The sequence below is a fragment of the Zalophus californianus genome, chromosome 12 (assembly GCF_009762305.2).
Source record: "Zalophus californianus isolate mZalCal1 chromosome 12, mZalCal1.pri.v2, whole genome shotgun sequence".
NCBI lineage: Eukaryota > Metazoa > Chordata > Mammalia > Carnivora > Otariidae > Zalophus > Zalophus californianus.
In genome coordinates, this window is record NC_045606.1 from 85828185 (window position 1) to 85841646 (window position 13462).

Below are 13462 nucleotides of genomic sequence, written 5' to 3' on the forward strand. Positions count from 1 at the left end.
CCCAGGGCTTCTCACACTCCAACAGACCTTTTGGGTCACCGAGGTTTCTTGGGAGCCTGCAGATTCCGCCCCAGTTGGTGTGGCCTGGGACCGGAGATTCCGCATCACCTACAAGCTCCCGGGTGATGCTTTGCTGCTGGTCCCAGACAGCAGGGAGAGTGGCCTGGAGCTAAAGTTTCTCTCTGGGGTAGGCCGGAGGCAGGAGGCCCTGGGGTATCTCTCCTAAGTCATGTTCTGGTTTAGGTAAGGGCAGGGGATGGAAAAATGACCTCTGAAGAGTCCATGAGAGAAGAATTCCAGTCGGAGGGTCATAATCAGGGGAGCATAAGCACGGAGAGAGGAGAAGGCAGAGTGGATGGATGTAGGGGGCCAAAGAGAAAGAGCAGGGTAAGCAGATGGGCCGTGGTGGACAGGTTCTTCCAAGAGGGCATGGAGCAGGCCCTGGCCTCTAGGCAGGTCAGTCCTCACCTTGGGGGACTTGGCAGCAACTTCCGGGAGCTCTGCCCCCGTCTCCCCAGAAGGCACAAGATCCAGGCCGAGTGGGCTCTCTCTCTGACCTGTGCCCCCTGCCCCCCGGGCCCGGCCCTCACCTCCTGAGCAGCAGCTTGGGGTGGTTCTTGCTCTCTAGGTTCTTGTCGATGAGGTCGGCCAGCAGCTGCTTCAGCACGTCGGTGGCGTACTCCAGTTTGCTCTGCAGCACGGTCATGATGAGCGAGGCCACGTTGCCACGGTCGCGCATGGAGAAGCTGCGTTGAGACTCCAGGGTGCGGATGAAGGACAGCAGGAACACCTTGTTGTTGATGAGCTGGGCAAAGAGCTTCAGGCCCTTCTCCACGCGCTCCTGCCGGTAGCCCGGAACCTGCGGAGGAGCCCCCGGGGCGGGGGGTGAGGGGGGGGAGTCCTGACTGCCAGCCAGGCCCCGGGGTCTGCCCCACGGTGTGGGCCGTGCATGCTGCCCCAGCCCCCGCCGCCACTCACCCCACCTGGCCAACAGCACCAAGCCCTCGTCGGGTGCTGGGCACCGTGCTGTTTACTTAACCCGCGTGGCTGCTCCCTGCCTCTGGTTTGGAGCTGAATCAGGGGAGGTGCAGAGAGAACAGCACCGAGGATCCCCATCCACATGGGAGCCTGAACTCTTCCCTTACGGTGACGCAGAGCTGGTGAGGGGCCCCGCACCACAGCAGATGAGCATCACAGGCAGCCCCCCGGGGGGCGTCCAGGAGGCTGGGGGCTGGGGCCGGTGACCCCAGGGGTGAGGGATCACCACACCTGAGCCTCCAGCTGACCTGATGCTGAATCTTCTCTGGCCACGTGGATCCCATTAACAGACCAGTGTGGCCTCAGAGTCAGGACTCGTGGGGTCCACGCAGGCTCTGTCACCCCCACCCTGTGTGACCTCAGGCAAGTCCATTAACTTCTCTGGGGGCCCAAAGTGACTCACCCAAGGGAAGGGGAAGATTAAGCCCACCAGTCTCTCAGGTGCTCCCTGATTGACTCTGGTGTCTGATGTTTTCTCAGAGACCTCCTCTGAGACCCAGGGAAAGGGGAGGAAGAAGGTTTTATCTTCCTGCCCGCATCTTCTGTTCATCGGGAGGCACCTGCATGGGGGTACCGTCCGCTCAGCACACACTAGCCAGCGACCGAGCTGGGCAAGGAGGACGCATCTCTGAGATGCGCGGGGACACGGCAGCTCTGCCCGTCGTGGCCCTGGACTGGAAACAGCCAGATGCCCGGCTACAGCGGATGGCTCCAGGAACTGCGGCATATTCACTCAGCAGGAAGCCACACAGCCATGGGAATGAGGACTTTCTGCCACTCACAGTAGCAGGGATGCATCTTGCAGACATTGAATGAAAAAAGTCAGAAAGAAGAGGGCAATTCGTGTAATACCCTTTATATAAAGGTTTTAAAAAACCATCAACGATGGCAGGAAAATGGTGATCCCGGGGGGTGGCTGGGACTGGAAGGGGACACTCGGGAACTTTCGTGGAGGGCTGGTAGCATTCAGCTTCCTGATCTGTGTGCTGGCTGGATGGCTGTGTTCACTCAGGGAAAATGCTCTGAGCTGCGTTCTGCCAATGTGTGCATTGCTTGCTCTGTATGTATTCTTCCATTAAAACAAAAAGGTTACTTAACAAATAAACATAGCCTCTGGCAACAAGGTGAAGCCATCTGAGAAGAGAGCAGGGCACCCTCCATGGAGTGGGGTGCTGGGGGTCAGAGACCTCCAAAGGAGGTGCCATGTCGGGGGCTGTGTCTCCCCTGCGGGGGTCTTTAGGAAGGAGCAGCAGGTATGCGGCAGTGCAGAATGCAGTTTCCGCCAGCAGAGCTTGGGTTAACTGTCACAGTCATATACTGGGTTGTGGGCCCTGAGAAGACCCCTCCATTCCTTCAACAGCTGGTGCGTATGTAGATCTTGCTCTGTTGAGCGCTGTTCTACATGCGTTAGAACTATGGACCCGTTTATGCCACACGACCCCCTGTGAAGTAGGTCCCATTATTATCCCAGGGCCTCATGACAGTGGGGGGCTTTCTCAAGATCCCAGGACAGAGACATGTCAGGGCCAGATGGTGCACCCGGCTGGTCGGTGCCACGTCCTGCCATCTCGGGGCTGGTGTGAGCTCTGAAGGAGACGGTGTGTCAAAAGCCGGACGCACAGTGATGTTTACTGAATGGCAGCAGTTTCATCCCACTTGACTCCAGAAGCTTGAAACTGGGGAAGATGGGTGGGCAGAGAACCCCTGTTTGCCCCCGGTGCAAGGAGGGGGCAGCTGCAGAGCTGGAGTGTTCGTGCTGCTCACTCACTGAGCTCCCCTGTGTTCCAGGTTCAGGGCAAGGCCCAGGTGGGAGACAGACCCGTCAGACCCGGGCCTGCCCTCAGAGGGTCAGCAGCAGGCCCCTCCGGAGGGCCCTGTTGGAAGGCGGCACCCCGGAGAGAGATGGGAACCCGCTGGAGCCAGGGCCTGGTTGCAGCATGTCCTGGCTCTCTGCACGGCCACCCCTGGCAAGCTCCTCCTTCCCCGTGGTGGGCCCAATCTCAGCTTCATCCTACCTACCACGACCCCATTCCCCACTCCACAGGGGCTGGCAAGGGAAGGACAAGGGTAGGAGGCAGCCTCACCTTGCTGTCAGCCCGGCCTCAGTCTACCCAGCCGTCTGTGTGTCCTGCTGACCTCCCTCCCAGCTCTGGGACCACCCCTGACACACATGTGCACGGTTTACCTCCTCTGTCCTTCAATCCCCCCAGAGCAACGTCTCCACAACTTGTCCTAATGATGATAGATATCCCCACTTCTTTGGCACCGGCTTGGCTGCCTGCGCCTTCTGGGCACCAAGGCCTGGGGCCCCGGGAAGGCAGGTGCCGCAAAGCCAGCTATGGGGCCAAGGCATGCGGACCAGCAGCCCAGGGCTCGGAATCAGAGAGACTAACTGCCTCCTACAAGGAGGAAAGCTCTGTCCCATCTGGGCTCGACTACCTTGTCTGTAAAATGAGAGTATGAGTGCCTCCGTCATAATGTTTTACGAGCATTAAATAAGATAATGTATGTAAAGTGCTCGGCACACACGGTACGCCCTTAACAGCAGTTTTATTACCTGCCTCTACTCCGCTGGCGGCTTTTCACAGACCCCTTGCACCCGGGAGTTTCCAAGACATCGACTGCACTGGCCCAGGGTCTGGGGGTGCCGGAGGTAGGACTTTTCTCCCCATTTTATGAAGGGGGAGATGGAAGTGGAGTATCTTGGTGAAGAGTATCCGGAACAATGCCCCTTTGTAACTGGCTACCCCCCGCCTCCCTAAGCAAATGCCACTGTGAAACAAGACTGTCTTTATTCACCAGTTGGTTCGATAATTTAGTTGAAGACTGTGAGTATAAAACTGGATAGTAAATTTTAATCGTAACCCAACAGGTTAGAGTTTAGAAGACACGGATAGGTTGAGAATGGGGTGTGTGGTTACTGTTTGCTCCCTGTTTTTAAAGGATCAGGGCCCCTGGCTTGTGCTCTCTCTCTCGCTCACACTCTCTCTCAAGTAAATAAATAAAATCTTTAAAAAAAAAATAAAGGATCGGTGTGTGTCTAGATAGCCCCTTTCCCACATGCCCGACCTTCACCAGATGGTCACAAAAGAGGGGGGACTGGTGGTCTATGTCCAGGGCAGACTAAAGCCAGAGAACACCTCCTTCTTCTCACACATCTACTGTTCAATCCCAACCAGCGGGCAGCTAGCCCCACGGCTGAAAATGTCGGGAAGCCTTGCTTTAGATTAGTCAGTGCCTTTCCTGGGAATATTTCCATACTCAGAAAGCCAATGGGGAGAAACTATTCCCATGGTAAGACAGGGTTGGAAACAAATCAGAAAAGAACAGTGCAGGCAAGATCCCTGGATCTTGCATGGGATGCTGGATCTCACGTAGCCGCGGGCTAATGTGCGATAGTAAAAGTGGATTTCTATCCATTAATTAGCGAGTTTCATGGAAAGGAAAAGTCGTATGTTCTGGGTATATACCCACAAGACTGGGAGTAGGAGCTCAAACAGATACACGTACACCCATGTTCTTAGCAGCCGCGTCCACAATAGCCCAGAGCAGCCCAGTGTCTGCTGACAGATGAATAGATAAACAAAATGTGGTGCATCCATACAACAGACTATCACTCAGGCTTAAAAAGAAAAGAAATTCTGTCACATGCTACAATATGGGTGAACCTCGAAAACACTTTGCTAAGTGAAGTGCATCAGTCACAAACGGATAAATACTATATGATCCCACTGACATGAGGGTCCCCGAGTTGTCAAATTCATAGAGACAGAAAGTCGAATGGTGCTTTCTGGAGGAGGGGATGGGGTTTAGTGTTTAATGGGGACAGGCTTTCACTGGGGGAAGACGAAAACCTTCTGGAGATGGATGGAGGTGATGGTCACACCACAGTGTGAATGTACTTACTGTCTCTGAGCTGTACCTGTAAAAAATCGTTGAAATCGTCCATTTTCTGTGATGCGTATTTTACCACAATTCGAAACAAGAAAAGCTGTGTGACCTGTTTGACTCAGAGCCTGTGCCTAACAACTGGCCATCCTGTGGGCTCCAACTCAGGGAAGTGTGTGAAGGTGGCTTCTGACTCCGTCATGAGTGGGGAACTAAAAGTCTCCCCTCGTGATGAAGGCAAGGAAGAAGAGAGAAGACTCGGGTGTGAGGGGAAATGTTAACATGCCAGATGAGGAATAAGGTCATGGTAGGACGTGATGTAATATGTAATGGGGGCCAAAGGAACAGTCTGGGGCAGGGGCAGAGTATCTACCCACAGTCCGTGGCTGTGCACTGAACAACTCGCAAGTCCATCATCCAGGCTGCTCACGTGATTACAACCCAGCAGCCCTGATTCTCAGAGGCCTTCTTCTGCAGCCCTCCCAGGGCTGAGTTCATCTGACACCTGCGACAGACAGATGGACGAGGGGAGTCAGTGACTCCTGGTGGTGCGGCTCTGGGGGTGCCCTCCTGTGTGTTCAACCCGTGGGGTAGCTGGTGTCACCGTGAAGTTGAGAAATTAGTCTCTAAGACAGTGCTGAACCAGAGCTCTTGAAGTTTTCTGGCAGAGAGTGGAGTCTGCTGCCCCAGAAGCCTCTGTTTGGGGGTGCTTCGTGTCGGGGAGCTAGGCAGACAGGACCAGAGCCACACAGCGGAGCAGGGAGCTGGCTCCACGCAAGGCTCTGAGGGCAGGGGTGAGGGTGCTGGGGGTTTCTGCTTGTTGAGTCTGGCTTGCTGAGCTGGGTTCCTGGCTGTGTGCCTCACTGAAGAATAAGGCTAGGAGTTGGGAAGCAGTCCCGTCTTGCTTCTCACAGGAAACTGACCTTAGAGGGAAGCCTGGAGAAGTACAGCTTGGTAGAGACTCCACCAGCTTTCAGCAAGGGGCTTGGTACAGTTCAGAAGGGCAATGAGAAGGAATCATTTGTATTCTGGTCCTCGGGGAACAGGGCTGCTGTAGACAGTGAGGCAGGTTGTGCACTGAACAACTCTAAGAGGTGTCACATATGGATGATGCCATCCGGAGCACTGCAGTGTTCAATCTGCACAACCACCCATGAGATCCTATGGAAGAATGAGCCCTATAACTCTCCTGCCACTGCCCTGGCCAGTCCTTGGGAGTGTACTGTCCTTGGGTGTGTGTTAAACTAGTGCCAAGACTGGCCTGAGAGTCTGAGAATCTCTGGAGATGCAAGTGCATGTGGAAAATGCATAGTCTTCAGTGGACTAAACACCCTGGGATTTTGAAGCAAGTGAAAATGAGGCTGGAAAAAAGACAAATGGAAGAGAAAAACAAACGAGAATGAGAGAGGGCACGGGCAAGAAGAGTGAGACCAAGAGAATGGATAGAATATCACGATACAGACGGTGTTTTCCTCTGTATATAGGACACACACGTATGCCTTAGACGTGAACACACACAAGCAGATGTGCAGACAGAGGGAGAGGTGTGTTCTCAGTGAGGACACAGAGCCCACCAGCTACGGCCTCTGGAAGTGCCTCTGGGTATCTATCCACTGAGAAGCCCAGGGGACCCTCCTCCAGACAGAAGTGCCCGTGACCTTGTTATGGAAGCACGCATGTGTGCACATACATACACACACGGGCACACACCGTATTCAACAATTATGGAGAAACGCATGTGGGCCCTGAAGTCCCTGGGGCCTTGCTCTGCTGCCTGTAGAGGGGCACAGCCTCCACATCCCCTTGGACCGCCCACGCAGACGTTCCCACAGGGGTCAGTACCTGCAAAATTGTGCGACCGCTGAGCGGTGGGTCTGTTGCAATGTCATGGATGTTATACATCTTGGAATTAGTCTTATTCTCTGTTGTTGCTTTGGCTGGAGATTTTTGATCCATCCTAATAAGTGTCCAGAGCCGTAAGGCACAACAGCGACGTGCAAAGTCTTGTCGTGGGGAGCACGGACCCTGAAGTCTAACTGAGGGACTCCAACCCCGGCCCTGCACCATCCCAGCAGGTGGCCCCAGTGCCCTGAGCTTTGTTGCCTCTAAAATGAGCGCACCGTCTTCAGCCCGCTTGTGAGCTATTAAATCAACACATACACCTGGAGTCCTTAAAACCAGACCTGGAGATTAGTGAGCCGTCAGCTAATGGCAATTATTCCTTATGATTATTATTTTGCCCTGGTTTCCTCATTTGTATTTTTCACTTTTCTCTGGTAGTTATCTTTATGAATCATCCCAAATCCCTTTTGGAACAAAGCGTACTATGAATATATGCATAAGCCAGGTACCATGCTAGACAGGAAGCGGGACAAAATGTTCAAAAGATGAGGTCCTGCTGGTACAAAAGACAGTGATGTTCTTATCACGCACGCTCCCACCTCCCTCGCCAGCGCATCGCTTATCTTTCCCACATATACTTATTGGCACCAACTATCCGGTGAAATCCCTTATATCGTGGTTTCCTAAACGGGGGCCATGAACTTGCGACACTGTCTGGTTTTTGCGTGTAGGTAAAGTTTTTTTTCTTCAACTTCCATTCAGTTCTCAAGGGATCCATGACCCCTAGGACCCAAATCTACTCCCATCTCTGCTCAGAGCCCCCCTGGCTTGGCCCCATTTCCTGCAGAGGGACTGGCTGGCTGGCACCAACAAGTCGGGGGAGCCTCGGGTCAATCATGTCCCCTCCCTGGCCTCAGCTTTCTCACCTCCCAACAAGGTGGCTGCCCTTGAAGGTCACCGATACCTTTCTCCACACTAACACCTCGATGGAGCAAAGCTTGGTCGTGGGCACTGCTTCTCACCTCGAGGTCCCGGAGCACTGGGTGGTCTTCAATTCCAGGGAACAGCACTCGCATGGTGTAGGTTCTGTAGTCCAGGAAGGGGATCCCAGCTCCATCCAGGTCACTGGTCAGCTCGTGGATGTCCGTCTGCAGCTCGGCAAAAGCTGGTACAAAGGGAGCCCGTGAGAATGCTGGTTGGGGTGGACCCCGAGTCTGAATGCTTGGAACCCTCACCCAGGCCCCTGGGAGACGTGGGCAATGGACCGCAGGTGTGCAGGAATAACGCAGGATGTCTTAAGTAGCTGGGGGGAAGGACATAGGAAGGGGAGAAAGATGTAGCACAAGGAAGCGAGTCTTGGGCCAGATCCCTTCCAAAGCATGGATGGGGGTGGGCTGTCCACCCATTTGTCCTGCTGCTGGATCTGAAGTGCCTCCCCGTCTGAAGATGAAGGGTTTTGGTTTGCAGAATATGCTGGGGGTGGGGGGACACCCCTATCAAGAGACGGGGGAGGGAGGGGAGAGGTTCCAGGGGTGGGGGGGTCTATTCCCCATTCTGCATTTTTATAGTGGTCTTCCTTTGAAAAGGTAAGAATAATTTCTTTTGCAGTCCCAGTTCTGGGCCAGGCAGGTGGAACCACCAAACCACCAATGGGGCCAGATGAAGGCTCCGCCACACTAATATATTCCTTCCGGATACATATGTGGGGCGTATCTTTATCCTTCCTTCCTCAAGGTGATGCCACTCAGCGGTGATTTATGATCTGCGTGGGGGAAGGGCTGTCTGTGGAGGCAGCTCAGGCTTCCTGATGATCATGGAGCTGCAAGACCCCCTTCCCTCCGGCCCCCAAGAAAGTCCAGCACATGGCCCAGGTGGTTACACGGCACCAAAGCTGTGATTACACTCAGTCCTGAGCACAGCCCTCCTCCCAGGCTGCCCTCCACCCTGGGTCTGAGGCAGTCAGAAATGCCGCGCCAGGCCCTTTCCGGCTCCGCCTCTCCCCTGGGCACACACACACGTACTGACACGCATGCATGCCTGCTGCGCACACAGGCTCGCACCCAACCAGGATGGATTAGCCCATGCTGGCAAAGAATAGCCAGCGGGCACTGATTATGCAATCCTTCTTAGTATTTCTATAAACACCAGAATTGGGAAAAAGTATTTTGTGGGCTCTGTTGATCACACGAACACAACATGGTGGGCCCAGGCACTGTGGATGGGGCCCCCGCTGCACCCCACAGTGCCAACTTGGGCCTCCGGATCTCGGGTTTCTGGGCCTTCTTGAGAATAGCAGTGCTGCTTCTTTGATAGAACGAGACACCACCTGGCCTCCCGGACAGGCTCCTGCAGGCCTCCCCTGTTCCTGCACCCCTGGTCACCCGGACGCACAGAGTCCCTCTCAAGGCAAGTGACTCATGCTTCCAAGTGGAACTTATACCAGTGTGCGCGCCTTTGTGTGTATGAAAGGAGTCGGTAAGGTTTTTGGCCTGGACGGTCACCAAAAGCACTGATGAACAGCAGTCCTGTATGTACTGAGTGAGGAGCATGTGTGTGTTTGTGGGAATGTGTGTCACGTGCGTGTGGGCATTCGTGGGTGTGTGTGTGAGCGCATGAGTGACCGTCCAAGTGTGTGTGTATGTCGGTGAGTGTGTGGGACAGTGATGCACATGTGTGTGTTTAGGCAGTGAAGGGCCTAGGCTGGGCCTCTTCTGGGTTTGTGTGTGGGTGATGTCCTGGCTTACTGCCAAGTCTCGGGGGGGTCACCTTCCTTGGACCCAAGCTGCCCCTTATATGTCCGAGGGCCAGCTCTGGGCTCCCCCGACAAATGCCTTCGTGGCTAATCTCCGTGTGTTCTGCTTTATGTCTCTCTCTGTGCCCACAGAGCAGAGAGAGAGAGAGAGCTCTCTCCCGAGCCAGAAGCCAAGGCCCTCTCCTGGTGCCTCCACGGACACTCTACGGCTGGACTCCTTGTCTGGCTGCTCATCTCTCCTTCTCCAGAACGTTCTGAGAGGAACCTGGCTTGGCATTCCCCTCTCTGCCCCCTCCTGGTTGGGGTGCTCAGCTGGCGGGGAGGAGAAGGAGGGGGTTAGCTTTTTATCAGTCTGCAGCCTTCCTTCAAGTCACTAAGCGCCTCCAACATTCAAAGCCTCGTGCCTGCCACACATAAAAGAGATTCTAATCACTACACCTAATTAGAGGGAAGAGTACATTGCGGAGAAAAAAAATTAAGCAGCGTAAATATAATAAAAGGCAGTAATTAACAGTCCCACAAGGCAGATGCCATGTTGACAGCTAAGGATGTAGTGAAGGGATGGGACGGACCCACTTCCCCATCAGACGGAGCCGCGGCTCCCCTGGTGGGGATGGGAGGGCCCCAGGTACAGGCTGGATTGACTCTGAGAATAAATCTACAGTAAAGAACCCACTCAGACTCTCCCAGGGTGACTCACGAAATGATAATCTGGGGGTGACAAGAGTCTGACTCCTAAATTTCCTTCTTGGATTTAGTGCTGCTGATTTCGTATCATGGTGGTGTTGGTAATTTTTAAAAACACAAGCTGTGAAACCCTCTTCCTTCTAAATCTTGAATCTGAGCTCTGGCCGTACTGTCCTCCTAAAGGAAGGGAGATCAAGGTTGCTGAACGCCGCATGTCAAGACACCCCAAGCTCTCCCTGAGTGGAGAGCATCAAACCCCCATGGCCAGGATTTGGGGCTGCAAACTGCCCTTGGGGTGGGGGTTGAAAGGACCCCTGCCGAGCGGGGGCGGGGGGAGGGCGGCCTTGCCCAGGAAGGGGCTGTGTCTGCTGGGATATGGGCTGGGTCTGGACGCAGCTCGGAGACCAGAGTCAGAGTCAGAGGTCAGACGCCCGGCCCCCAGCACTGCCCGCAGGTGCCCAGCCCGTTCGCCTGTGTGAGATGCGCACGCACAGCCTCGGGCGTGGGGCCGTGGCCCCGGGTCACCAGGTACCTTCTTTGCACTCGAGCGCCACGCGTGACTCCAGGTTGTCCATTTGCATCTGCAGCCGCTTCAGCGTGAGGTCACTTTCGCGGGACTTGCGTTTGTAGGCGATGAGGACGGCGACAATGAAGATGACCAGGAGGCCGCCGGCCACGGCGATGCTGACGATGGCAGGCAGGCTGAGCGGGCTGTCTGGGGCGACGTACACCATCCCCGGGGAGTACTCCATGCCACCGACGCGAGCCTGGGGGCACAGCAGGCGAGAAGGAGCTGGGAGCAGGCGCAGAGCAGTGGGGGTAGCTGCCCCGGGCCGTCGATGAACTGGCCACGGGGCAGGACGGGAAAGGGCTCCGGGGAGGAGAGCCGTCACTGGCTGTAAGGACAGCTGAGGAGGGGGGGTGTGGGGACCGAGCGGGGGGTCTGGATGGCTCAGAGACGGGAAGCTGCACAGTACCCAGGACTAGGGTTGTCATCTTTGTAAGGAAACAGCACACAGCTGGGACCTAAAGAAGTCTGACATGACTTCGGTGAGTGGCTCCCTGAGCTTCATCCCAGGCTAAGGACGGATGACTGAGGCACAGAGCATGATATGATAGACCTCCTCGGGCCAACCACGGTCCCCTCCTGCAAGGGTCTCTTGCCTGTGACAGGCAATGCACACATCATTCATGCTGCTTTGCCTTGCTCTCATTGTGGCACCAGCCAGAATCCCCTCCTGGTCTGCTCACACTCTGGCATCCCTAGTGCCTGCCCCAGGCAGAACGGGGCCCCGGCCGGCTTACCATCACTTTGTGCCTGCCGATGAGGTTGGGGGACTCGCAGAGCAGCTGCACATCGGACACCGTCACAGTGCATGGTTTCTCCCCCACCAGCACAGTGTAGTTCAGCTTCACATTGCCCCCGGCTACGGGGGGGATCAGGTTCTTGCCCTGGAGGGACAGGAAAGCCCTGGTTCTCCCCGCAGAGTCAGGACCATAGCTGCCGGCTGGCTGCCACGTCCCCCCAACCCAGAGGTCCCATCCTGCTGGCGAGTGCTGGAGAGGCCACCTTCCATAGTAAGTCCCAAAACCCCATGACGCCTACACTGCCATTCCCCTTTCCTCACTGGGGAGTCAGTAATCAAGGCACTTTCTAGCTTATCCAAATGTAGCCTCAGAATCCTTCTTAACACAGAGCTATGGTCAATCACCACCAGTTGACTCCAAACTGTCACAGGAGTTACAAGTAATTTGCTACCCGGGCTCCAAAGAAACCCTCTACTGTGGCTTGCAGAGGGCTACACGGGAGGAAGCAGGATGAGCCTTGGACCTCCCAGGTCCTGGACTCTTGGGACAAAGGAAGCTTGGGAGTCAGACGGCCAGGATGGATCCAGCTGCCCTGATCGGGTCTCCATGGCCTCTAAAGAGTTTGCCTCTCAATCCAAACTCAGAGCCAGTGTTTTCCGTGCTCTGGACTCCAGTGATGAAATCGGGCCTTTCCCTGTGACTTGACAAGCCTCCCCGTTCCCCACAGCAGCCTCCTTGCTTCCCACCTCCTGCCCACAACCTCACGCTACCTTCAGGATGATGGGAGTGCCAGGCTTGAGCTCCAGGATTCCTGAGGGCCCAAAGGCCTCAAACACAGGGTTGGGATAATAGGTGAAGTTGGTCTTGTTGAGGATTAGCAGGGACTGGACGTTGTCCAGGATGAAGCCAAACTCCTCGGGCCTCTCGGTCAGGTCAGACTGGTGGTCGGGCCCCAGAGCGAGAGCCGGAGCCTGGCAGGTCATCTCAGTAGCATTCAGAACCTCACAGAGCTGGAGGGGGCCAGAGAGGCAAGACCATGCAGCGTCTGGACCCACACAGCCCCACATAGCCAGCAGGGCTCCCTCCGTGCTGGGATACAGCATGGGGTTGACATGGGACAGTTAGGGATGGGTCGCCGCCCCTCTGCATCCAGGACCATAGAACCTGGCCACTCAAGGAGTAAACTGTGCAGCTAGCACCCACCTCCGCAGTGGCCACAGTGGGTGTGGCAGTGACGGGGGTATCTCTGAGCTAAGGGGCAGCACTGGGGGTCTGAAAGATGGAGGAATAAGCATATGAAAACCCAAAACCCCCAAAGCAATTGCTCCTCCAGGCCTGTACCCCAAGGTACGAAAATGCCCTCATGTCTCCTTCCTCATCTCACCATCCCAGTGCCCCGGGGTGTCACATGCAATGGGTCATCTGTGTCTGGGTGGCCTGCCCTACTCAGGACGCCCCATGCCCTTTGGGAAAGTGACATGTTGAGTGGGCAGCCTCATGCCCCCTGCCCTCCCTGGACTCACATTGATGTGCTCCTTCCCTCCATGCTTGGCACGGATCTGGGGATTCTGTATGAGGTCCAGGTGAGTCCCCCACACGGCGATGGGTGTGTTTCCACTGACGGGGGGTCGGGGGAGGGGAGAAACAGGAGGCGTGTCAACACAGGGATAGGAATAGCAATGGGGCTTGACAACAATGATGATGATGATCAGGCTGAGCTCCGACATTAAAGGCCATGGTAACCAGGAGATGTGATAATGTTCACGGGGACAATGATGGCAAACTGAATGAATAAGGATGAGCTCTTAGCAGCCATCACTCATCACGACAGTGATGACTAGATGTCTGTGGCCATCCTGCACTGAGCGCATCTGGAGTGTGGACACCCGTAGAGGCTCCTGAGCCTCCTGACCTGAGTTGGATGCTTCTCTGCAGCTCCTGGTGTCT

At 55.4% G+C, this 13462-nt stretch overlaps 1 protein-coding gene across 5 annotated transcripts in view; it reads right to left on the reverse strand.

The window, feature by feature from the left end:
- Positions 1-13462, reverse strand: part of PLXNA4 (plexin A4) — a 571205-nt gene that overhangs the window by 42105 nt on the left and 515638 nt on the right. For all 5 annotated transcript variants that reach the window (XM_027573479.2, XM_027573477.2, XM_027573480.2 and 2 more), the window contains 6 exons: positions 13039-13132; positions 12286-12525; positions 11513-11659; positions 10740-10974; positions 7791-7933; positions 591-859 (listed from right to left, as the gene is read on the reverse strand). In XM_027573479.2, the coding sequence (XP_027429280.1) occupies positions 591-859; positions 7791-7933; positions 10740-10974; positions 11513-11659; positions 12286-12525; positions 13039-13132 (1128 nt within the window). The remainder of the gene's footprint in view (positions 1-590; positions 860-7790; positions 7934-10739; positions 10975-11512; positions 11660-12285; positions 12526-13038; positions 13133-13462) is intronic.